The sequence below is a fragment of the Formica exsecta genome, unplaced genomic scaffold (genome assembly GCF_003651465.1).
Source record: "Formica exsecta isolate Colony F162 unplaced genomic scaffold, ASM365146v1 scaffold295, whole genome shotgun sequence".
NCBI lineage: Eukaryota > Metazoa > Arthropoda > Insecta > Hymenoptera > Formicidae > Formica > Formica exsecta.
In genome coordinates, this window is record NW_021850207.1 from 1,029,233 (window position 1) to 1,054,272 (window position 25,040).

A 25,040-nucleotide genomic window follows, 5' to 3' on the forward strand; every position below is an offset into this window, starting at 1 on the left:
AACAATATTTTTTTATACATATTTAAACATTTTAAAGATGTAACTTATATGAAAGAGTATTGTGCTCTATAAATTATATTTAATTTTACATGAATCCTCGGTGATATTTTTGTACTTCATAATAGATATTTATGAATCGTTTGATAGAAAAGTATACGATATAATATATGGCAGAAAATGAAATAAGCATTTATAAGTATACTATAACACCTGTCATATGATATGATGTAGTCTTAATGTATTTTCTATTAAAAGATCAGTTATTTGATAATCACATTTATTTTTATATACGCGCGCGCGCGCGCGCACGCACGCACGCACGCACGCACGCACGCACACACACACACACATATATATATATCAATCTCTTTTTACCTATGTGAGCGACGCGCCTAAAGCGTGATGATAATTGCGGTGCTGCTGGTGTCGGAGAATTATCGCGAAAAAAAAGAAGAAAAAGAAACACGAGCACACACATACTATATATATATTGTTTTAATATCACGATAAATGCATGTGATAAGAAAGATTAATATAGAAGTATAAAACAAATATTTTAGATTGTCAAATTATACTAATCCTTACGTTATCTTTTTTCTAGCTTTATATAAACTTACGTAGAAAAACTTGTCGACTAGTACATTTTATATATATATCTGCAATAAGACTACGAGAGTATATTAAGTAGTGGAGATCTGTTGTTGAATCCAGAACAAGTATTTGGCCACATCGACGAAGACAACGTACTGCGTGAGATCGCAGGTCATCTCGTCGCGATCGTACAGCGAACGTGAAACGATGCCGCGCAGCTGATAACGGCCCGTGGCAGCGTCATGAAGCACCAGTCCGCTTCCGCTGTCACCGTTGCAAGGACCGCTGCCGTCTCGCGAACCGGCGCAAAAAGTGCGATTCGAGGTAAAGCTGACGAAACGCGAGTCGCTCCAAAGACATACCTCCTATAATTTGTGCAATAATTAGATTAGGAGTTTTTAATTTTATTATCTACAAAATTTTATTCTGCAACGATAATTTATAAAATCTATCAATTCGATGATTTTCTCAATATATGTGTATAGATATTTAGTTTCTCAAGAGTTTATGAAAATTTGTACACGTACGCCTTGATCGCGATTAGCGACTACGTTTTATTGCGTTTAAACCGATACCGTATTCGTCACTCCAATTCAAAGCATATAATAATTCTGACAAATCCATCCGTTATGGATATACATATAACGAATCGCAATATTAAGCATCGACGCGCGCGAGCCGCAAGAAATTTTGAAATTTTTTATTTAGTAACGATTTAATCCCACATCAAATCTTGACAATACGTCATCTTGGAAATATTTCTTTCTTCTATTTAAGATAAATCGGATTGTAAGAATATGACATAAAAATGATCAAAATCACCGAATGGAAGACATTCTTACCTGACTTACTATCGGCACCTTCGCCATTCGCGGTTCCGCGACATAAGGATTGCCGAACTCGTCCCTGCCCCATCCTACGACGTATCCTATCTTATTGATGGCGCTCTGGAGATCGGTTGAGCCATACCACAAACAGATAGGCTTGATCGTAGGGCTGAACTCAACGGGGGTCCTCAGAGTTAGAATCGCCAGATCGGAGTCACCGGTCTCTTGATGAATGTAGTCGGGATGGAGCGTGTAGCTCGCAATCTCCATATTCACGGATCCCGCTTGATGCCAATCGCGCAATTGATATCGCCCCAAGGATACCAACATCGCACTGGGGGGGATATTGGTCTGGGCGTCCAGCTTGAAGCAGTGCGCCGCTATAAACAAAAAAACACACGCGAATAAAGTATTTTCCAACAACAACGTACGAGAAGAAGACTGAATTTCTGAGAAATTGAGGATCTGAATTTTCCGTCTTTTGTGAATCTTTAATGAACGAATAATTCGAACAGATTAATAATACCCCTCGCAGGTATCTCCTTGTACATGTATTCTTTATTTTCTCTCTTTAATTTCTTAAAACGCACCTGTTATAACGTGTTTGTTGGTCAGAATAGAACCGGCGCATTGAAACTCGAACTTGAGTTTGACGATGAAGAGCGCTGCCAGCCACGGCCACTGACCGGGTGACGTCTTCATTCCCTTGGAGATTAACAAATTAATGTTGTTGGTGTGAGTGCTGATACCACATTCATTGTTATTGTTTTGTTGAACGGGTGGATTTAGGAAGGGATTGTTGCTGATTCCGTCGGAGAGGGTGACAGTGGTCGGACGTTGAATGATAACGGGTCGATTCGGTGGACGTGACGTCGTATAAACTGGCAGGGGTGCCGGCGGATTCTGCTGCGGTGAACCATTAGGATCGGAACTCTGCGAAAGCGGCAACACATTTGGCGGGTACAGAGTGTGCTCCAGCATGATGGAAGTCACGATGTGTCCCGTTGCTGAAACGAAACACAAATCACACAATCCGTTGAAACAAAATTTATTCTCTTTCTAGAAAAAAATAATTTTCCAAGAATACAAGTTAATTCTAAGGTTTTTTTAAGTAAAGATAGAAATATTTTCTTTAATGAACTTTATTTAGCTTTATTTAGCTTTGCATTTACTCGCTTGAATTATGGGCAACAAAATATAAAACAAGATCGCGCTTCAAATTTGACGTTGAAAAAATTGGAGAATTGTAAATCTTGCAACTGTAGTCTCGAATATGTGTATGGCATTGATATTGTCTCTCAAAATAGTATGATACTCACCACGAGGGCCTGAACAATATTGTTGATTGTTAAACCATATTCCGGTCAGTAACGGATTCGGTTGACGTAAGGGAAAATGAATATGGTACAATAAAGGTCTACCCTGTTGGACTATCCGAACGGACTCCTCTTTCGATTGCGCCAATTCCAATTGACCGACGTAGTTCTGAAACGTAGCGATATTTGAGCTACTTTAATGATATGATGAAAACGATATAATCAAAACAAAAATTTATATTTTTTAGTTGTGCAAGAAAAATATACGCATTCGACTAATCAAATTTTGTTTCAGAGAACAGATTTTGTTTCTGATCAGATAAATTTGGCATGCTGGAAATTACTAAAGATGGCTTATACATCGACGAAAATGACACTATGTTTTTTTTCCGAATTATTGATAATAGAAAATGTGCTTTTACCGTAGACAGCGCAACGGCGATGCTTAACGCCACTTTCAAATGAAGTTCGACGTTCTTTGGCGGAGTTGGGATTTGGATCTGACCCATCATTTCGTTCGTCGCAGGATCGATTATATACGTGAAGTATTGAGAACATGGAGATTGTTGTCCGGATACTTCTAGCAACGTGCAAAGTAGCTGTGGCAGCAACGCAATTAAAATAGGAATCTTGGCCATCGTGAAGCTCTGCCGCAAACACAACGAAATGGATGCACGTAATTTTTATGAATGGTTTTTAATATTAAAGTAATTTTTTTTAAACCTTTCACTACCAATTTTATCTTCCCATCTAAAATATGTGTGTCCCGTTGGTAGTGGAAAGATTAATCAAAATAATATAATTATCCTTAGTTTTCCTGTCAAGAAAAGAGTTTCTCAATCTATTAATCTAAAAAGCTTAAATCTTATTTCATCTTATTCAAAATAGTACTTAATAGAAAATCTGTCTTTGACACATTTGCATAATAAATAATAAATACCCGTATATCTATTCGTCATTCGGATTGGAGAGTACAATCTCATCGATACGTAATGCGAAATGACTACGCCACTCACCACAAGTAAACCAGGAAAAATGATAAAACATGCAGTTAAACTCGAATTGTTAAATATGTACTACCATATACTACGAATTATTCTGTACTTTTTGCTCGATAACCCTTCTCAAAGATCAAATACTTCAATACGCCTATCTGATACACACACTACAAATCAAGTGAGATAATTATTTCGCTCTTATCGCATTTTATTTACGTTGTTTTTTTTATAATTGGTAGGAATTGATTTGTTTTAATCATCTTATTGGATAAACATTCCGTTAAATAATCAGTTAAATCAGCACAAAGGATGTTTTTATAAAAAACTGTTCGGGAAAAAAATTGCTGCGCAGATTGAAGTTTAAGTGAAACAGCGGATTTAAATCGTTTATATTACAGATGAATGAGAGAAAGAGAGAGAAGAGAAAGGAGTATGAAGAATTATGACGAGTAAGACAGCTTGCAGACTTACGATAACATTTAATATACGAAGCCAAAATGCGAAGCTAAAACTAAGAAGATAAGAAAAATTAGAATTTTAATAGCGCGATTTATTTTGTCACAAATTCAGCATCAATTTTTATCGAAGAGTGCATTAAACGTCAAGTTAAAAAAATATCTGCTTCAGATAAACATATATGATTTACGAAAATTTATGCAAATTCTGACATCCTCGCACATGTTCCGGAATCTTTTTAACGCTAGTCACGTTTTCAATCGGCAACGTTCAAAAGAAAAAAGTATTTTCCTGTCATATTCCGCGAACTGTGTATATTCACCTTACTTGGTCATTCAGCAGTCGAACCGGTGATAACAGGTCGCGTTCATGCGCCGCTTCATTAATTAACGGACTTGAAATTCAGGTGAAGATCGATGTGATTTCCGCGAATAAATGTCCGTTTTCACTTTATTACTCTTAATATCGCACGGTTTTGTTTATTTCCTGCGTTTTTTTATTTTAGAATGTTGTATACTACATCTTCTACATACATTGATTGCTAATATATCATATATATTGCGAGCACTGTTATCTGCTTTATATTTGGAAGCGATATTAATTGTCCGATTTTTTCAACAGGTCGATGAGCAACTCTGGCGCATTAATTCTCGCAGCTTCGATCCGGCGATCTTTGCCGAACCTTTGTCGAGATACCAACTGACCAGTTCTCCACTGAAATGCCTTAACACACGCTTATAGTTTCCGCGCCAAAGATACATTCTGTGGTGGTTGCGGTAGTGGGGCATCTCGCATCGAGGCGACCGTGAGTCGGGTCGTCATTCGGTTCTTCCTTGCGATACGGGAAACCCTAGGCCGATGAACGCAACGAGGAAAATAATAAGTAAATGTAGCATTCTCTCCTCCTGGACAAGATTGCAATGGAGGCAGGAAGGCCGGGGAATACGCGGACGTACGCCCGATAAATCATAGACTTATTATTAGTTTGTAGCTTTAGCTATTATCAAAGCGAAGTCGAAGAGTTATTACTTCAATGAAATGTATCCTTTTACGTAAGCTTAAAATCGAAAAATCATTGCCGTGCAATTAAATCTCTTCTTTTTTTTTTTCGCTCATCTGTTCTCCCATACATCTTTTTAATGATATTTTTTTTAAGTTTATTTCTCGAACACGCATTTCTTACGAATGCTTGTTTATTATTTCCAGAAAAATTGAGAGAATATTACTCTAAAATGTCTTTCGGGAAAGAAAATAAAAGAAGGAAATGGAAAAATACTATGTTTGAACGTTTTTCGTGCCAAATAGGAAACATTCTGGTATATTTACTGAACTGTCATCTATTATCTCTTAGATTCATTTGCAACGTAAAAAAAAAAAGACAAGACTTTCGAGTAGCTCGATGGGTGAACAAGAAGCGGTGAAGAGGAATCCGGATGTTGGTCAAATTCAGTGAGTCATGATGAGAAATGAATGATCAATATTATCGAAATATGTACATTACGCGATAAAAATATATCGCGAAAAAATAATAAACAAAAATAAAAAAAATATCGAAATACGATTCATCGCCCGGATACTTGTCGTAAGAAAGTTAAAATATATATTTCTATATATACAATTTTAAATATGGATTATCTTGAATATATCATTAGTACCTGATTATATTCTATTCACGTTTTGCGACGTCATTAATTGTATATTTCGTACCGCAATGTTGCAATATGACGTCATTTAAAATTAAATATTCCTGGAAGTTTTTACGAAATGTACAATTTACGTGCACTTAAAAGATTTCACTCATTGCCTCGGAAATTTTCAGGAATTCTATAAAGAATTCAGTCAGTTTTCTCTTAATTGAGAAACGTTATACTTGCTTAATTAATGCCGGTTGGAAATAGCTTAATTGGCAGATAAAAAAATCTACATTCTATTTATATAGGCAAGCAAATTAGAGCTTTTCTTGACACGTAATGATTTAGTTTCACCAAAAAAAAAATTATCAAAAAGTTTATACCTAAATCATACTTTATATTTAATTTTCACAAAAAATATTAAAAGAAAAGAAGGACAATTTTGTTATATTCTTTTAATTTTCGGACGATAATAAATTAAATTATAGTTATATACTGATGGACATATCGGTCTTTCTTTGAAATATTTTATTATTTACTTCACACACACACACACACACACATAACTCACTGAATTATATCTCCAAATGCCTCTTAACGTTAATGATTTTTAATTGATGTTTAACATTGATTCGCAATGCTATCTTAATAAACTTCTACTAGTTTTAGATAGCAACTGTAAAATATAAAAAAAACATTAAAAATATCTTCGGCTTTTGAAATATTTACCGGAAAACAATCTGATCTTTCTAATATAATTTTTTCCTACGCGTGCTGTATTTAAAATAAAATAAGCATATGTAATATCAATAAATAAATTCGTATATATTAAATTCTGAATTATATACTCACTTTTTATTCCTTTTAACGTGTATTTATAAGCAATTTTCACGTATGTTTTGCAACAGTTGGGACACGTCTTGGATAATTTGATTGATATTTTTTACGTTTGCTTTTGCTTGCTGCTGGTTCTGGAAAATTATACGCAAGATACAATCATAAGTAATCACCAGAGATTTCTCACCTTTTTATCGCGTATGTGTTCAATCATTTTAATTTCACACTAAGATGTATATTTTTACAATATTATAGAAGATACGAGAATAGAAATGATTTAATGATGCAATTGTCTTCAAACGACAACTAATCAACGCGACACGAGATATACATCGGAAATTAAACGATACTAATCGTATAGGAAATACCCAATATTTCAATTCCAATCATACATTTAACTGTATAAGATCAAATTCTTTGATCATTTTTTAAATTTTTTTAGTTTGTCCTTTACAGAAATATCAAAAGAATCAGTAATTTTTTAGTTACAAGTAAAAAAAAATAAAGAGCTTTTTGTAAAATAAATAATAAAAATTAATTCTCTTTCTCTTTTTTTAGGCAATTTGAAAATGATTTTATCATTGAACTTTAATATAAAATTTAATGTGCCTAAGATTTTGACATAAATGTATTTGAATTAAAAAAAAAGAATTTAAAAAAAATTAAAATAAAGAAGTTTAATGATTCGGAACGCATCATATAATATCATAATTTGTTGTGCAAAATGAGTATATATATATTGTAATATATTGTGAATAAATCTTCCACGAATTCATTACATTTTATTGTATATTGATCACGCTATCAATTTTATTCGAAAGCTTCAAACTCCAACTCTAATCTCTCAAAGGAAATATTGTTTTTAATTCATGTAGCTACAGTTCTGAGGTGTTATTACATAAGTGAGTAAATTAGCATGCAAATACGATCAATATATTATGTCAATATATATTAAAAACTTCGAATTATGAAAATGGAGCTGATTACATGGTCATATACCTGCGCAATCGTTAGATGCGCAACGTATGTTTTCAGCATCTCGACGACACTGCGAAAGAGAATACATAAACATAACCTTCAACGTCTATCGTGATCTTGCAATTCAATAACAACAGAACAATTTTATACGTAGTTCCTCGGCGACAGTAATTATCAATCTCAAGAAGAATGGAGGAGGAGATGGATGTCGCGAACGAGGAGGATCACGCAAAAGCTTATCGAGAAGAAGCCGCGGACGAGATCGAGGAAGAGATGAGGGACGAAATGGAGGAAGAAGCCGACGATAAAATCGATGATAGCGGATCTGACAACGACGACGACGACGACGACAATGACGAGGCCATCGATGAAGCAGAAGTAAAGTCCCTGCAAGCTTTCTTAACAGAAAATCCATACGATTACGCCACTCACGTAGCTCTGATCAACAAGTTGCACAAAATGGGCGAGCTAGATCGTCTGCGAACTGCCCGGGACAATATGAGCAACATGTATCCGTTGAGTCCAGAACTTTGGCTCTCCTGTATACGGGACGAGATCAAGCTGGCAGTCACACCGGAGCAAAAGGCTGAAATAGTAAAACTATGCGAACGAGCTGTTAAAGATTATACTTGTAAGTCTTTATTTTATTGCACCGAGTTTCATAAATTCAAAATTGTTCTATTCTATTTTTCTACGTATAAGTATCATAGGAGATTGTAACATTGCAATGTATACTTTTAGCTGTAGAAGTATGGCTGGAATACCTGCATTTTAGTATTGGAAATATGGGAACAGAGAAGGATGCAGCTGAAAATGTTCGCGAGCTTTTTGAACGAGCACTGACTGTTGTTGGATTGCATACCATTAAAGGGGCAATAATATGGGAAGCGTTTCGAGAATTCGAAACTGTTTTACTCACGCTGGTAAGTAAATGTAGTAGCTTATATGTACAGAGGCTTAATAAATTCTCTATTAAACGCTATCTTTCTTCATTTCTTTTTTAAATAATTATTCTTAAATTTATATTTATTTTAGATCGATACTGCAAATGTGGCAGAAAAGAAGCAACAGTTGGGACGTATTGGCAATTTATTCCGACGTCAATTAGCGTGTCCTCTTTTAGATATGAAAAAAACTTATGAGGAATATCAATCCTGGCGCACAGAAGATGATACAGAAGCTGTTATTGATGACAAAATTGTGTTAAGAGGATATGAGCAGGCTTCTACAAAGTTGAACTTGCTTATTCCTTATGAAGAAAAACTCAACTCTACACAAGGGGAAAGCGAACTGCTTGATGCTTACAAGGGATATTTACTTTATGAAAAACAACAGCATGATCCAGGACGTATTACAGTTCTGTATGAAAGGGCAGTAACCGATCTGAGCTTAGAAGAGTCAATCTGGTTGGACTATCTTATCTATCTTGAAGATACAATAAAGATTGAATCTGTATTAGACCAAGTTTATCAGAGAGCATCAAGGAACATTCCGTGGTGCCCAAAAGTTTGGCAAAAATGGATAAGATTTTACGAAAAATGGGAAAGACCTATATTGGAAGTGCAAAAGTTATTAGAAAATGCCTTATCAAATGGCTTCTCGATGGCAGAAGATTATCGAAATCTGTGGATTACATATCTCGAATATTTGCGGCGCAGAATCGAACGATGTTCCGATGAAGAGAAAGAGAAACATCTAGATGTTATTCGTAATACGTTCAACAGAGCATGTGAGCACCTGGCAAAGTATTTTGGCTTGGATGGAGATCCCAACTGCGTTATCTTGCAATATTGGGCAAGAACTGAAGCGATACATGCAAATAACATGGAGAAAGCTAGGACGTTATGGGCCGACATTCTTTCACAAGGGCATTCTGCGACGGTTTCTTATTGGTTGGAATATATATCGCTAGAAAAGTAATTATGCTTATTTGTAAAAAATGCTAATTTTTCTATTTGGTAATTATTCCTATTTGTAATTCTTACAATTTTTTGATTGATTTGCAGGTGCTACGGAGATACAAAACATTTAAGGAAGCTATATCAGAAAGCTTTGACTTCCGCAAAAGATTGGCCGGAAAGTATAATAAATGCATGGATAGATTTTGAACGTGATGAAGGAACTTTAGAGCAAATGGAACTCTGTGAGGCAAAAACAAAGGAGAAGCTTGATAAACTTAAGGAACAAAGACAGAAAGCACAAGTTCTTTTTCAAGATGAATCGTCTATGCAAAACAAAAAAGCGAGCAAGAGAAAGGCGAATAATATCGGCAAGTGGCAAACTGTAGGAGCTTCTCCATCAAAAATCGTAAAAAATAATGCGCGAACGAAACCTAAATTACGAGAAAGCCGCTTGAATTTTGATGATAAAGGAACAAACGACAAAACTCGGGAGGAATCGAAATCAAAAATCGCACCACCGCCTGGTTATGAGACGACGAAGAATAATGATGTAGATGACAAAAACAGCCAGTATGAAGTGAACAATGATATTACAGTTTTTGTCAGCAATTTAGATTATACAGCAACTGAAGATGAAGTAACAGACATTCTGCAATCAGTTGGACCGATAACGTTAGTCAAGATGGTTAAGGATTACAAAGGACGTAGCAAAGGATATTGCTATGTACAATTGAGCAGCGCAGTATGTATTACTTTATTGATTGACGAAAGAAAGCTATGAATGAAAACGGAACTTCACACAGATGCAAAAAAAAGTAAGAACTATAATGGTTGGAAAAGTATACTTTATATATAAGCATAAATTATTATTATAATATCTCTAGTTCCGTTTTCATGTCCCATTTACAAATCTTAAAGCATTTAGATAATGAAATTGTTTTACATTGTTTTAATCTTCACTATTGTACAGGAAGCTGCGAAAGAAGCTTTGAAATTAGATAGGACGCCTTTAAAAGGACGTCCTATGTTTATCTCAAGATGCGATCCTAATAAGGATACCAGAGACTCTGGATTCAAATTTAATTCTACACTCGAAAAGAAAAAACTCTTTGTTAGAGGTATACAAAAATTTTATGCAAATTGCACAATATATAATAAATTACAGTTGCAAAATTGCTTTCTTCATATAATCACAATCTGTTATTTCGTTTATTAATGCAAAACTGTTTAATTAAATCTTCCAAATAATATTTTCTTCAATATTGCGTTTTGTAGGAATTCCACTTACAATGACGAAAGAAGAACTCGAAGAAATATTCAAAATTCATGGAGATTTGAAGGAGATTCGTCTGGCTACTTACCGTAATGGACATTCAAAGGGTTACGCTTATGTCGAGTATCAAGATGAAGCAACTGCTGCGAGAGCTCTTTTGGCTACTGACGGTACAAATATTCAGGGCAAAGTGATCAGCGTCGCGATAAGTCGACCACCCGATCACAAAAAAAATCGAACAGAGGAAAATGAGAGACAGATCAAATCATTGGGTGCAACAACGACAAGGCGTACGACATTCGGTCTGCCCAAGACCTTGCTATCTATGGTACCGCGTAATGTTAAAATGAGTAGCAGTAACGGTAGCGCGGCTCCAAATAAAAATGGAGCCGCACAATCGATGGACAATCAGGATTTCAAGAATATGTTTCTCAATAAAAAATAATTTGATATTATATAATCATGTCGCAATCTACCAACATCGCGACCACGTATTAATACAACACCATTTCATGTGTTAGTATGTTACAGTATATGCTATTATAGTGAATCTGTCTTATGATGAATTAAAAATTAATCTGATAAAAGTGCAAGTACATATGAGGTAAATATGTATTGAAATGTTAAATGTGTGATAACTATGAGAAGTTCTGTATATTAAACAGTTGTATAAATTGTACTTAATTGTACATTTTATATACTACTTCAAAATTTTCTTCTGTGCAAAGCTAAGCATTAATTTAAACTTGGTACGGATTAATTTTTCCATACAGAGTGATGTTTCAGGAAGGAAAATATATATCACAAGAGAGAGATATATACGATTATATATAAAATAAATACTTTTAATATAAAATATTTATATATACAAAATACGTGCGCCTATAAAAATGTTAATACATCGTTTGAGAAATGTAATTTGCTAATGGTTCTTTATGGGTTTCAATCTGTGATGACTACAGAAGTAGGAGAAAATTTCAAGCATCACAAGAATATCATACAGTGATCCATTCGAAACATAACTATCCTTTTTTCCAAAATGTGTGATATCGACAATCGAGTACAGAGTTCTACAATTGCAGCTGCGTGTTCGATATGTGATGATGCCTTTTGTGTCTCGGCGGGGCGACCGGCGGTGGACTCTCCTGCGCCAGAGATCTCCTCGCCATGAGCCACTTTTTGGCTCTGCCGGCGTGATAGTAGTACGTATAAAGCAACGCCATAACGGCCAGCACCACCAACAGGCACGTACCGGCGATGACAACGCTGAAGAGCCAGTACGGCCCGATGGATTTCGGTAACGGTGAACTTGTCGACGATTCGTCGTAGGTAGAAGTGGACGTCGGCTGCTTCGGTAGAATCGCCGGTAATGCCGCCTCGTTGTCGCCGATCAAAATATCGGCGCAGGCTCGAAACTCCTCCTGAGGCCCACATCCGACCGCTCCTATAAACATCATCGTATGATTTCACAGCGTAAAATTGTGTGTAACACGAGACGAGACAAGAATGCTTTCTATCTGATCATATACAAATATTATAAATAATGTTTGTTTATACCACTTTCTTTCCAAATATGTAATTGGTTTGAATCTTGGTAAAAATATCACGAATTACATTAGCATACCAATTTGTATGTATATATAGAACAAATTAGACTTTACTTAGTAAGACGATGTTATGTGTGTGTGTGCAAGGAAAATTATAACTCTTGAATCATTCTTATCACACAGGATAAAGTAACAACACTTTCTACTGCGCCAATAGAATCTTGATGAGATATCAAAGCAATGGTATCAATAACGATTAAATTGTTGCAACATGATTGATACTTTCTAGCATTTGTTACATTTAATATATGACAGTAAATGTATACATAAATGTATAAATGCAGACTTCATTTTTTATACACTAATTTGTTGATCTACTTTAAACTAATCTCGTTCGTTTTAAGTTCATCAAACGACATATTTATTTTTCCAGCCTATTGCATGTTTAACCGAGATATTAACTTTCAAAGTTTTGATCGTCCACATTTTACACAGCTATGCTATATATATGTGTATATATGCATTCTACGGTTGAAACATCAAGGAATAGTATGTACCCGTGCCGTTGCCGCAATCGCCCCAATTATTGCCGGCGATGTATCGCCACTGGAAGACACATTGGGCGCAGGTCAGACCTTCCGGTAGCTTGTAGTAGCCCTCAAAGACCCGGTTACCGGGACCAGGATAGTAACGAGTGGATCCGTTTTTGGCGGATAGCAGATGACGATCCAGACAGTCCTGGTTGACCTCTTGATCGCGATAGGTCATGGCGCAGGTGCGGAACTCGAAGTAGCCGTGATGGTTCGCCGTCAGCTCCACCCGGACCGGTATGATGGATCCGGTCCGGTAACGCCGGACAATCACGCCGTTCCCGTACTTGCCGCCCGTTTCATGAGCACGTGGCTGAAAAATACATTAAGATAAAATAGAATAAAATCCTCTTTACTTTATGTACGTATTTTTTTTCTTATTTATTATATATTTATGTTATATATTTATCGGAATAATTCTCTCGGAACACATTGTCAAACAGGAAAGAAAATTACGTGAGTATCAATAAAAGACATCCAAAGAGGAAGAAGACGGATTTCACTTCTGTTTTGGGCTACTTTCGTCCGTACGATATCAGATATACGTATCAAGGCCAAGCGTCCCGCATTAAAAAACTCGCAATGAAAACGTAATGATGGTGGAACGCGAGACCGGATCACGAAAGTCTCCAGAGAAGCGCGATTAATTAACGGTCTCCATTTTTTAATCTCCATTCGTGCATGGATTCTGTAACCCAGTTTAAATCCATAATTCGTAATTAAGGTGAGAGCAAAGTTCTGCCTCTATAATCGTGTATGTATGTAATTTTATTATCTTATGTGCCGCACATACGTGTAGAAGATTCGCAGAATTATTTATAATGATGTTTAGTAAAATCATTTTAAACGATAATTAATTTTCAAGATTCAGAACAGGATTTTATATTTTTATATCGAATGGAGCCCATTTTATACAATTTATAATTTACGGAATATTTAGGAATGCAGACTAAATAATTAGCATTGATATAAGATTGATTGAAATATTTTCTATATTTTTTTAATACGTGATTTCGTACTCGAGTGCTTGCATTTGATTTATTAAAGCGAATCAATGGATAGTTGCAAAACCGCTCTATTATTATTATGTAGTGAGGAAAGTAATTATATCTTCCTTTCTCTCGTCACGAATCATTACGCGTAACTTTATGCAAAGTAACAATATGCGCTTCGCGACTTTTGAGATGCATTTCATTCATTTTCATAGAGATAGAAAGGAAGAAACGAATAAGTGTCCAACAGCAGCCGAAAATGTTATTATCATAATCTCCGTAGTACGAATTTTTTACGAACGGTGAAAGTTTTACTTGTTGACGATTGTACCAATTAGGCACTAATAATTGAATCAGCACTAGTGTAATTAATTTATGTTAATTATATCATACGATCGACATTTATCATAATAATTGTTTGCTTAGCCACAAGCAGCTTTTTTATTGTGTAAATAATTTTTAACGCACTTGACTGCATTAATATTTAGAACAAATAAGAGAAATAATTTGGAGTCGATGAGCAGATCGTGTATTTGTACCATACAATTTTCGGAAACGTGTCGACATTAGCGGTATTGTATGATATTCTACGGTCAATGGAGCGAGAGATCATGCGTATAATGGTGTGTGGTTAGTGTTGCAAGAAGCATGCTACGAAATAATTATAGTGCAGCCAAATTATAATGTTTTTCGAGAATAGCGCTACTTTTGCAAGATTTTTTATGTCACCCGATATATAATTCGTAAATTAAAATTCTCAAATTTTCATTATCATTTGCAAGGCCGATTGAAAATAGATACAATTGGCTTTTAATTTTTGATTTTTAAAACAATATAATAAACTGATATATCTTTAACATTACATATAACATATATGCAAATTATACGAATTGTTTCAATCTTTCTTAAAACAAAAAGAAATAGAGTTTAATCGAAGCTTTAATTCTCTTGTTTTAAACATGTGCTGTTTTGCTTTTTGCGATATTGACTGATATTTAGCGGTTTTTTTTCAGATGGACTCACTGTTGGAGAATCCCAGGGATCTCCGCAGATGCCGCATTTCCCTTTGTTTCGCTGCCACTGCCTGGTGAAGCCGCCGCAGTAACATTCGTGGTCGTTATAATCGTGAGGCGTGTCGAAGCCGTATCTCCACATAGAGGCCCTCGAGGGTGGCTCAATCAGTCTTCCGTGGGCGGAAACTTTTCCAACGATTAGCAAGTTCACTATTAATAACATCAGATTAAGTACGAGGAAACGCATGTCTGGTCGCAAGACAAGCCGGCCTCTGTAAAAAAATTCAAATTCAGATGAAAATCTCTTTAGGTAAATGTCAATTGAACAATGCAATCGCTAGAAAGCGCGAATTTATACGCATGCTAGAATATGCATTCAAATGTGAAATTTTTTCTTGTGGTTATACAATGCAAATCAATTTTCTTCTGGAGATTTTCTGCTGTAGATTATTAGTTTTCTATGCTAGCTACAATAATTCACACTGTGCTAACACTTAGAGAAGAAGACTATGTTTCATCCAAAAGGGAACGAAATATCTTTTCTCCTTTCATGACCTCCTTATTATGTAGATTTCATATTAATTTCATTTTTATTCTCACAGTTAAGCATAGCCATATTTTTTACAGATTTTTGTCATTTCTACTATTATATATTTTATCATGTGTTATTTCCGACTAAAAAATATAATTGAGATTTATTATTTTGCACAAAAATGGCAACTAAGACGATGTATTCACGGGTCAACAACCATAGAAGAGAGACCGCGCGCAGGTTTGATGACCTTTCTCACTGTACGGAACCACAAGCACTTTGCTTGAAAAATAACGGAGAAACGCACACGTAAATTATACAAATCGACGACGATTAGCACGAAGTCGACAAAGAAATTGCATTAGAAATCGTTATAAGGACACACGCACATATTAATCAAGGTCAAATGAGAGTCTCATTCAGAGCATACTGCATTATATGCTAGACTGTTGTAAGAGGGTTAATTTCGCTGTTTCATCGATCGCGATCTCACCACCAAAGCACTAAAATCGTCGTTAAAATACCAGCCGCATTCGAAAGCACGGGACACAATGACGAAAGAGCTCATTGAATCGGTTATTACACCGATACATCACGCGTGAGATATCCCAGATATCGCAGAATAAATAGTTGCTTCAAGATAAGAGCCTAAAAATCTAAAATTGAAGATTGAGAAAAATAAGGATGATTCTCCTCCCGTGAGAATTTTTGTTTCAGATTTAAACATTGCGTTTAATGATTTATATGTTAATTCGACTCTATACATATAAGCTGTTCTGACTTTCCTGTGAAATATTGTAATTACATCAAGATAAAAGATTGAATGACACTGTACTTTCTCATAAAGTTTCATATATGTTCTGGGAATCTTTAGAGCCACATATTATACAAATTTTTCTTGCTTCCATATAAAAGTACAAGATATTTAACATATCACACATTTTAATAATCCATATACAAAATGTTAACACGTTGCTTTCCTTCACAAACTAATATGCAGAATATCTCAGAATGAAAATTAGAATGATAGATTCTTTGATATTGATTTATTTTTTGAGTAAAAGTACCAACAGTTGAGTAATTAATAATATGCAATAAAATAATATAAATAATAAACAAAAGGCTCTTCAAAATATGAAACAATTATAAAGCATAAAAGATTAATTTCACATTTGAAATTCAATAATATATATTACAATTTATTTAGAAAATTCGACACGAATTTAATTTTTTCTGACTAGTTATTAAACAAATTGACTTTCCCGAATGACCGATAATACGAACGAATGTTATACCGATTACAATTTTGCAAATGAAAAATAACGAGTTTGATTCTCTCTTTGCAGATTCTTTATTTGGTACTTACCTCTTGGTATGAAAGAAGTGAAGGCCCCGCTTTCCCGCATTGGCCACGACGGACAGACCCGTTGTGGCGAACAGGGCCCCGAACCGGTCGGTCGACGACTGAATTCGACACCTCGCTGGGGGGACCGACCGACCGACCGACCAAGCAAGCGAATGGTCTGGCCCATCGGTGTAGGAGTAGGTTATTAGAACAAGGCGCTCCTCGGGTAGGCAATTTAATTTTTCGAAAATCAAAGCATGCGCGTAAGATCATAATTCGAATTTGGTTCGCTGTGGATGCAAAACTTCAACACGCATGTCTTTATATTAAACGCTTATATCAAAAATTTATTCTTCTAGCAAAAAAGAATCAGCAGTAATGATATATTCTTGAACAAATCTAAAGAATACAAATATGGAGAAAAAATTCTTGAATTATTTAAATATTAGAAATGAGTGACTCTTTTAATGAAATTTTCAAAAAGTACGAGAAACAATGCTTTTATTAATAAATAATTTTAGCCAGAATTTTATGAGATCAAATATCTCACGCATCCAAGGTATCGTCGTGAAGACAAAGAGATTTTTTTCATTTCTCGATGAAAGATTGGTGCCTTTCACAAATTTTTCTTTCTGTCCTCGTCAATATAACGAAAGCGTTCATGCACGCAATACGCCCGTATACATGTCATATCTCGAGCAGTTGCACTTTCGCGCTGGAAGATTAAACAGAAAGTATTTTCCGAGCTTGCGATAAACGCAAGTTTATCAATAGAAAAATATTCGCGCTACGACCACTCTCACTCCATCCGCAGGATTCCCTCTTTCAGATCTTTTCCGGCCGACGACTACGGTTCACTAGACACGCTCCTTGAACGTTTGCATCCGGCTTTTGTAGTCGGCGCGGCCGACGTACAATTGAGGTATTTGAAAGTTTCATCACGATGAATATATAAGAAGGCCCATTTAATATATTATTGATTAGAATAATTTCTGATAAGAAGAATAATATACAACACATTAGAGATAACGATGTCCAATATTTTCTCTTTATATATATATATATGTTATCTTTTGAATTGTAAATTACGTAAAATATTATTTCTAATAATAATTCTTTCTAACATATTTTTATTATACCCTTATATTTATATAATAGTTATATAAAATATTTATAAGATATTTATATTTGTAAATTGATAAACTCTGTATTATTCTTTTGAAAAAAATTGTAAATTTTATCTTCTATAATATCACCAATAAAATGCTGGAGCGGCATAGAATGAACATTACAATTCGCGATTGTGTCTTTTTTTCAAAACGCATCGCTGCACGTGAATCGTCCCGCACGGATATCCGTATCGTGGGCGGAACGAGAATACTTTCCCACGACAACGGTGGAAATTGAGCGGAAAGCTACCGCTCGCGGTCAGCCGAAATGCAAACATCCTAGAAAGGAAGAGAATCACGCGGGTGTTTTTTTTTTGCCTGTCCTCGCGCGCGATTTCTATAAGTTTCTAATCGATAGAGAGATCCGCACGATTCACGAATGACATGCTCCTCAATCATTATATCCAAAACGCGGAAACGAAAACGAACTTCTCGTCGGTCATTTAACTCAAAATTGATCAGAATTGACACATCTTTAAAAATCTTAAGCTCAGCATATTCCAAAAGCTCTAATAAGATTATACATACGCCATAATTTTAATTTTAACGATTTGATTCTCCGATTTATTTGATATCAATTTTTCCAGTGACAATGTCGAGGTAAGTTATGAAGAATTTTAATTTCAAACTTTGTTACGCGCAAAGATATATAATGCTGCAGATTGTGGAAAGTTGTAATAACAATCCTCCTCGACACTTTCGCTAAAGAAAAATAGACTACAAATTAGTCTCAGAGGCTAATGATTAAAAAGACATCACGCAATTCCGGTATATTCTGTACATTTTCTAGTTAATGGCAATTCATTAGAATGGTTTATATAGTCTGCATCAAGTGTAAGAATCACATTTGATTAAGTTTGCGATACAAGGTCATTAATATTTATGAATGAGCTTACTATTGCATAGAGAATGATATTGAATGCATATTGAATGCACATTGTAAATGCGTGCCTACATATTCTAATACAAGGAGAGGATTCCACCGTAGGCGAAGGTCTACAACCTCGCTCTTATTCGAGAGACGCTTTTCCTTGATCCGTGCGCGGAATAACCGGTTCTCGCTTGGGTCCACCTACGAGGTCAAATCGCTCGCCGTTCTCTTGTGCTGTTTGGCACAGTGTATTCTCCAGTCTCGCCGTCAATTATAAATATATGCAGTCATTGTTAATAAGTCATACCAGTAAAACGGAACAGATACTTCTGCTTTCATCGATGTTTCATAGTAAAAGACTATCTAGCACTTTCCTGTGCATCTTTTATCTTCTCCCTCGAGGCAACGCAAACGTGTGCCGTTCAAAATAGTGCAGCTCTTTGAAAAGCACCTCTCCGCCGTGGGCGTTAGCGAGGGGAAATGAGTAATTGATTAGGCTCTTAGCTTGTTTGACCTCGTACCTGATATTTAAAGTAACATTGCTTCGACGGGGTGAGACGAAAAGCTTTTTGAGAGAATGGTTTCATCAAAATATAAATCTCTCAGAAACCAAACTGATCAACCTCATTTTGTGCAAATTTTTTAATTTTTTGTTATTGTATATTAATGCATTATTTTTATTTTATTTTATTTCTTAATTTCTTTTATTAATTTCTTAATTTTTTTTAATTTTTAAAAAGTTGATTAGTTCGATTTTTGAGAAGCTTATATATCTCTTATTCTATTCTCGATCGCTCATATAATTATTGTTATATTAACACTATAATAATAAAAAATATCGGGTTCTCGGGGATTTGCTACAGAGATAATAATTTATTACGTAATAATACGATAAATATCTAAAAAGATACAGTTTCTGTTAAATCGTATTTGTTAATATACATCGAAATTTTGAGCAATTGTATATAATAGACTGACAAATAATCGACAAATTTTAATATTTTGATATACTGCAATTATATATGTACAATTCCAGAGTACATGCTAAATCTCGATAACTAAAAGACTCATCCCTAGAAATCAATTTTATAATAATTTATATACATAATTAAATTATATATATAATTTATTTGTATATATTATAAGAAAGTAATAATATATATCACTTTCTTAATTACAACTTTTATTTAAACTTTTAGTTTTGCGCGCGCGAAATATCTTAAATAAATATATAAAGTAATATAATTAAAATTAATTTCGATACACCCTCACATCTTTAACTGTACTGAAGTTATAACTGTATGATTATATACATTATGTAAATATATTCGCGATTCTAATAAGAATGAATTGAATAATGTACTAAATAATATGCGATTGATTGACGTTGTATCTATGCATGCAACGTGCAGCGAGTTGTTGTATGTGCCATTTATTAGCCAATATGTACAAGATGTTTATTTAAGAACGAAGCACATTATGATTATAGCACGATTATACCGTGATAAGCGAGCGCGACAAATATTTAAATGTTTGAAATGCTATACATCATTTCTCAACTGATGCGTCACGAATTTCTATGTGTTGTGTCACACAAAAAAAAAGAAATTATTATTTTTCTCTCTTATTTCTAGAAAACAATTTTTAATTTGGAAGAAAGCTAACGAATAGTCAATAATTTTGGAATAGAGAAATATAATTATATTTCTCTATTAATAGTTAATTATATTTCTCTATTAATAATTAATTAATTAGAATGCCAGAATATCGCATCTTAAGACTCGAAAAGAATTTACTTGCTCAACTTATACAAGTTATAAGAAATTACATTGTTTTATGCTTCGTCCTTTAATAAACCAATATGATCTTATAAATCTACACAATTATATCAAATAATCTTTAAATGTGTTAATCTCGTAAGATCGTTTACTTTTTTTAATGAAAAAATTTACGAATCTTTTAGGGAGTATTTTGAGAAAAAGTGCAATAAATGTTCTAAAGATTTTCAACGTGATATGTAAGATTCTGTAAGAGGAAACAAATCGCGAGCAATTTGTTTCCAATGAAATAAACAACGTATTGCTAACTGATCAAATTTTTGGCACGTGTTTTCAATGTGCTCCAGATAATTCTTCTCTTAATTTATATCTTAGAACTATTTTACTTATTAGGTATATTAACAAACAACAGACTATCTATCAAGATCTAGGTTCTCTGTATCAACAAAGTCATATGTATCGAAGAATAAAATTACTAAGTATTATATTGCAATACACATTATACATATATATATAGTATATATGTATCAGTGCAACATTGAAAATCGCAATATGCATATGAACAAATTGTTATATCGAAAAATAATGGATGCATATGACTCTGGTCTGACAGTGTTATACATATCTCTCTCTTTCTATCAAAATAAAAAAATAATATTTATCTATTAATTTTTAATTTTTCAGATAACTATAGAACGAGATACAATGATTTATATCACGATTAATACAAGTGTAATGCAAAAATTTACTTTTTCCCCATTTTTTCAACGCACCGGGCTAGATACATCTCGATTAATCGCAATATAGATTAATTGTAATAGACCTAACAGTAATAATGCGAGTTACTGAATATCAAAAACATTGGTTTTTTTGCATAATAATATTGACTTGGAGGAGTTTTCCGCGGGACACCATTAATCGACTATTTGTAAGAATACGAGTAAGTCGACAGCATTTTTATTTTATTTTTTTTTTTTTTGGAACGGAATAGCGCGTATTTCATTACATGTGTAACAGCAAACAATACATTTATCATCATGAAACTCAGTTACTCTATCTATAAAAATTCAAGTTTGCTATATACAATATTTATTTTGTTTATCAAATGATTAGATAATAAACATTAATTCGGATAAATTCGCATAGTAAATCTATACAGATAATAAATAATGCTAAAGAATTGATCACATGTATTACAACATGTTCAATATAAGATGCTTTATATCTGAAAACAATTTAAAAAAAACAACAATTTAAAAAAATCATAAATTCTATTAGCTCAACATTGAACAGGTTTCTTAAAAATACATTAAATAAATTATTGTAGCTTACATATAGTGCGTGTAAGTGTTATGTATCTCTAATTGAAGAATAGTATACGTAAATGCGCATCTACTTCTTAAGGCAATAATGTTTTCCATTTCTCGAGTTTCCAATACATTATCTTTATACATTTATCTCGCGTTCTCCATCTTCCTTCATATTACATTCATTTTTTCTGCAAATTAGAAGATATTGAACTGTGTGTTTCAAGAAAAACATTGAGCGTGCTAAACACATAAGCATTTGTCTATATTTGTAAATTTATGGAAATATTTTGGGAATTTTTTGGATATACAATGCTTTTCAGTTATATATACATATTATTGAATAACTTGTATTGTTGCAAAAGTTATTTCTCTCTATGCATAAAGAGAGATAAATAATTATTTATGTGCTTATTAAAAAGTTATATATGACAAGATTAACATATTATTAATATCTCTCCGAAGACTATTCATAAATTTTTTAGCTGCTCTACATAAGAATAAATTTTTAAAAAACTGTTTTCCGTTTCCCCAATTAATACATAAAAATATTAGTTGTTCAATTAATTCTAAAAAATTTATATATAATACAATACAACACAATAAGAGCAAAATATCAAAATATAAAAATATGTATTGCTACATATGTTATAAAATGTAATACATGATAAGACAAATTATAAGATACATTTTACAAAAGGAAGATTTATTCTTATTTATGCTACGATACTTGCAAATAAAATTCTACATGATATTAATGTTTATTTCTATAGTCAATTGTTTGATCATTATCGATGTAAGTATCATATATACGCACGATCTGTCTCCGTGTTGCACTATGCGTAAACTCAGTATGTATGCAATACAGACGTTGTTAGTAGCGCTACTAAATAAGATAAAAATATTTAAAGTCGTTTACATTATTTAGCATTTCCGAAATTGCTATCTGAAATTCAAAATTCGTATTACGAAAGCATAAATATGTAACTCATCTAAAGCTAGATGTGAAATGCACAAAGATACCATGCTAAGCTTATAATTCCAATGTTTCAAAATTTCATGACTGATATACACGAGAAACTTAAGTTCTTAATAACACCATTGTCGTCAAAATGGTATAAAAAATATGTACAAAATAAAAATTCTAATAATAATAATAATAATAAAAATACACAAACATCACTTTTTAGCCATTCAATTAATGCACTACTGAGAGATTTTAGTTTCTGTATGCAGATTGAACAAAATATTGCATTGTCTGTTAATATGCTTATAAAATGTTGATTAACAAATAATAGGGGCTATAATGTAAACAACATGAGTTTAATAAGAAATAATCTGACATGTGTTTCGATATACTGTTCTTAACATACCACCACATAGATTGGCCCCCATTACTACATTTAAGGTATAAGAGAAAAAAGTCAAATAAGTTATGTATCAATAATACTATTGATCCCTCGCTCCATTTATAAAGAAAGTTCAATGTTAAAAATTTCTAAAATTTTTTAAATAATGCATATAAGAAAATAATATAACAAATATTGATTATAATATTGTTAGATGTTTTAATTATATCATTAAAGTTTTTAAGAAAATGTCGAAATATTTCTTAAATATGTGCAACATATTTTTGTTTCTTTAAATTATGGATATCATCTTTTGTAGTTTGTTATATTTTTATATGATATGAATATTTTTATAATAGAAAGTGTAGATACACATGATTCCTCAATGCAATGTGCTTTTGAACTTTACTTTGCATCTCACGAAAAGCATGTGCAAATTTTTTCAAATAATATCCTAAAAAATATATCAGAGACTTTTTCCAAACATATAATAAACTTGATTTTTATTTCAGCTGCGGTGATTTATGTCCTACAATCTTATTGCGCAATAAATTAAAATGTCCGTGCACCTGTGTAAGCTGAGCTCTAAGTGAATCAGAAAGCTGTTTCTGTAACTGTTGAACTTCCAAAATTTCTTGACGGAGATTTTGATAATCTTTCGTAACCTGATGAACAGAGTGTAATAGGCGAAGCACAGATATCTGTTAAAAGCACAAAATGAAAAGCGATTTGATGATTGAAGATCCCAAAAACATGGCAAACAATAAAGTGCACACAAAAAACTTTCAAACATGACGTCGTACAGGACATATTTAACGCCAAGTAAAATGGAGCATCCTGGCTTCAAGCAGGAATTGTCCAATAAACGCAATGTGACATTATTTATTCAATACATCGTCAGAGAACTCTCTCTGATACAGATACAACACAAGATATTTGTTCTTTTTAGTTGTACTCTTATATATTCTATCTTTTACAATCTATTATATTCTTTTTTCTTCTAAGTACGAGATTTATGCAGGCTGTTCAATTTTTATCAAATTAGCTATACTTTTTTAGACAAGTATATTTATCAAATTGTTTTAAATGTATACATTATATCATCTTAAGATTTTAGTCTCCAATTGAGTAAAGAAACTCAAAATCGATAATTATTTTAATAGGAAAGCAAGATAGCCTGCATATTTAATTTGTATTAAATACAGCATGTATTTAAATGCGAAGCATAGCTAAAAAGAACAAATTTGATAAAAGTATGACTAACTCATAATCATACTATTTGTGTCGAAAGCAAAAAAATTCTTACCTCGTCTTCCGGATCCTCGAAAGCTTTTTCGAAAGCATCTATCTGCCATGCAATCATGTCCAATTTTCCGTCAGCTTTTTGTACCTAAATCACGAGAAAATTCATTATTTGAAGTATTGCTTGAACAGTCGTGAACGGATGGCACTATCTCCGTTGCACCGATTGTGCGACGAACGAGACGGAATTTTGCAGAAAACGTAAATATACTTGAAATTATACTTACGCTTTGCTCGAGATGCCCGATCGCGGATTCCATATCTCTTGTTGCTTTTTGTCTTCTTTCCTCTTCGAAGTAATCGGTGCGTTAATCGTCGGCCGGGCGTCGAGAAAGTTGTCGGCTATTATTCTATCGCATCGCGGGATCGATTTGGACTCTCCTCGCGTTTCGCGTTTGAAAAGTTCACCGGTTACTGCCGATTAATTGTACACCACG

General features: G+C 33.6%; 4 protein-coding genes and 2 long non-coding RNA genes across 18 annotated transcripts; 3 read left to right on the forward strand and 3 right to left on the reverse strand.

The window, feature by feature from the left end:
• Positions 1-486: 486 nt before the first annotated feature.
• Positions 487-6,890, reverse strand: LOC115237446 (serine protease gd-like). 8 transcript variants are annotated; one of them, XM_029810486.1, is made up of 7 exons: positions 6,672-6,890; positions 4,516-5,038; positions 3,157-3,381; positions 2,738-2,903; positions 2,009-2,425; positions 1,434-1,798; positions 487-956 (listed from the first exon to the last, which is right to left on the reverse strand). In XM_029810486.1, exons 3-7 carry the CDS (start codon positions 3,370-3,372, stop codon positions 681-683), a joined length of 1,440 nt encoding a protein of 479 aa, XP_029666346.1. In that variant the 5' UTR covers positions 3,373-3,381; positions 4,516-5,038; positions 6,672-6,890; the 3' UTR covers positions 487-680. The 8 variants fall into 8 exon arrangements, with proteins under 8 accessions (XP_029666346.1, XP_029666347.1, XP_029666353.1 ...); XM_029810487.1 differs by lacking the exon at positions 6,672-6,890 and having other exon boundaries at positions 4,511-5,216; XM_029810493.1 differs by lacking the exon at positions 6,672-6,890 and having other exon boundaries at positions 1,443-1,798; positions 4,516-5,215.
• LOC115237448 lies at positions 5,104-6,650 on the forward strand. 2 transcript variants are annotated; one of them, XR_003884344.1, is made up of 2 exons: positions 5,104-5,240; positions 5,407-6,650. It is a non-coding gene; the product is annotated as an uncharacterized LOC115237448 (long non-coding RNA). The 2 variants fall into 2 exon arrangements; XR_003884345.1 differs by having other exon boundaries at positions 5,154-5,240; positions 5,395-6,650.
• A 794-nt stretch (positions 6,891-7,684) lies between the features above and the next one.
• On the forward strand, positions 7,685-11,487 carry LOC115237453 (squamous cell carcinoma antigen recognized by T-cells 3-like). Its single transcript, XM_029810503.1, has 6 exons — positions 7,685-8,265; positions 8,376-8,557; positions 8,670-9,550; positions 9,641-10,277; positions 10,506-10,653; positions 10,811-11,487. The coding sequence occupies exons 1-6, from the start codon at positions 7,824-7,826 to the stop codon at positions 11,251-11,253; spliced, it is 2,733 nt and encodes a 910-aa protein (XP_029666363.1). The 5' UTR covers positions 7,685-7,823; the 3' UTR covers positions 11,254-11,487.
• Positions 11,488-11,809: 322 nt separating this feature from the next.
• Positions 11,810-15,567, reverse strand: LOC115237455. 2 transcript variants are annotated; one of them, XM_029810507.1, is made up of 3 exons: positions 14,961-15,567; positions 12,913-13,258; positions 11,810-12,252 (listed from the first exon to the last, which is right to left on the reverse strand). In XM_029810507.1, exons 1-3 carry the CDS (start codon positions 15,195-15,197, stop codon positions 11,879-11,881), a joined length of 957 nt encoding a protein of 318 aa, XP_029666367.1. In that variant the 5' UTR covers positions 15,198-15,567; the 3' UTR covers positions 11,810-11,878. The 2 variants fall into 2 exon arrangements, with proteins under 2 accessions (XP_029666367.1, XP_029666368.1); XM_029810508.1 differs by lacking the exon at positions 14,961-15,567 and adding an exon at positions 13,402-13,661.
• Positions 13,233-15,018, forward strand: LOC115237460. The gene is made up of 3 exons (XR_003884346.1): positions 13,233-13,306; positions 13,389-13,669; positions 14,951-15,018. It is a non-coding gene; the product is annotated as an uncharacterized LOC115237460 (long non-coding RNA).
• A 6,032-nt stretch (positions 15,568-21,599) lies between the features above and the next one.
• Positions 21,600-25,006, reverse strand: LOC115237458. Of its 4 annotated transcripts, none has more exons than XM_029810512.1 (5): positions 24,831-25,006; positions 24,608-24,691; positions 23,871-24,002; positions 22,770-22,898; positions 21,600-22,143 (listed from the first exon to the last, which is right to left on the reverse strand). In XM_029810512.1, exons 1-4 carry the CDS (start codon positions 24,861-24,863, stop codon positions 22,839-22,841), a joined length of 309 nt encoding a protein of 102 aa, XP_029666372.1. In that variant the 5' UTR covers positions 24,864-25,006; the 3' UTR covers positions 21,600-22,143; positions 22,770-22,838. The 4 variants fall into 4 exon arrangements, with proteins under 4 accessions (XP_029666372.1, XP_029666374.1, XP_029666373.1 ...); XM_029810514.1 differs by having other exon boundaries at positions 22,770-22,838; positions 24,831-25,004; XM_029810513.1 differs by lacking the exon at positions 22,770-22,898 and having other exon boundaries at positions 24,831-25,002.
• Positions 25,007-25,040: the final 34 nt, after the last annotated feature.

What these genes read in the sequence shown, in the direction of transcription:
- LOC115237446 (XM_029810486.1), bottom strand. Translation starts at nt 3,372, where the DNA reads ATGGCCAAGATTCCTATTTTAATTGCGTTGCTGCCACAGCTACTTTGC. An exon ending in ATATTGTTCAGGCCCTCGTG is followed by an intron (nt 2,426 to 2,737) that starts GTGAGTATCATA and finishes GTTTCGTTTCAG; the next exon opens with CAACGGGACACATCGTGACT. An exon ending in CAACAAACACGTTATAACAG is followed by an intron (nt 1,799 to 2,008) that starts GTGCGTTTTAAG and finishes TTTTGTTTATAG; the next exon opens with CGGCGCACTGCTTCAAGCTG.
- LOC115237453 (XM_029810503.1), top strand. Translation starts at nt 7,824, where the DNA reads ATGGAGGAGGAGATGGATGTCGCGAACGAGGAGGATCACGCAAAAGCT. An exon ending in AGCTGTTAAAGATTATACTT is followed by an intron (nt 8,266 to 8,375) that starts GTAAGTCTTTAT and finishes GTATACTTTTAG; the next exon opens with CTGTAGAAGTATGGCTGGAA. An exon ending in GAAAAAACTCTTTGTTAGAG is followed by an intron (nt 10,654 to 10,810) that starts GTATACAAAAAT and finishes TGCGTTTTGTAG; the next exon opens with GAATTCCACTTACAATGACG.
- LOC115237455 (XM_029810507.1), bottom strand. Translation starts at nt 15,197, where the DNA reads ATGCGTTTCCTCGTACTTAATCTGATGTTATTAATAGTGAACTTGCTA. An exon ending in ATCCCTGGGATTCTCCAACA is followed by an intron (nt 13,259 to 14,960) that starts GTGAGTCCATCT and finishes TGTATTTTTCAG; the next exon opens with CCACGTGCTCATGAAACGGG. An exon ending in CGATTGCGGCAACGGCACGG is followed by an intron (nt 12,253 to 12,912) that starts GTACATACTATT and finishes TGATGTTTATAG; the next exon opens with GAGCGGTCGGATGTGGGCCT.
- LOC115237458 (XM_029810511.1), bottom strand. Translation starts at nt 24,863, where the DNA reads ATGGAATCCGCGATCGGGCATCTCGAGCAAAGC. An exon ending in TCGGGCATCTCGAGCAAAGC is followed by an intron (nt 24,692 to 24,830) that starts GTAAGTATAATT and finishes CTCGTGATTTAG; the next exon opens with GTACAAAAAGCTGACGGAAA. An exon ending in TCGAGGATCCGGAAGACGAG is followed by an intron (nt 24,003 to 24,607) that starts GTAAGAATTTTT and finishes TGCTTTTAACAG; the next exon opens with ATATCTGTGCTTCGCCTATT.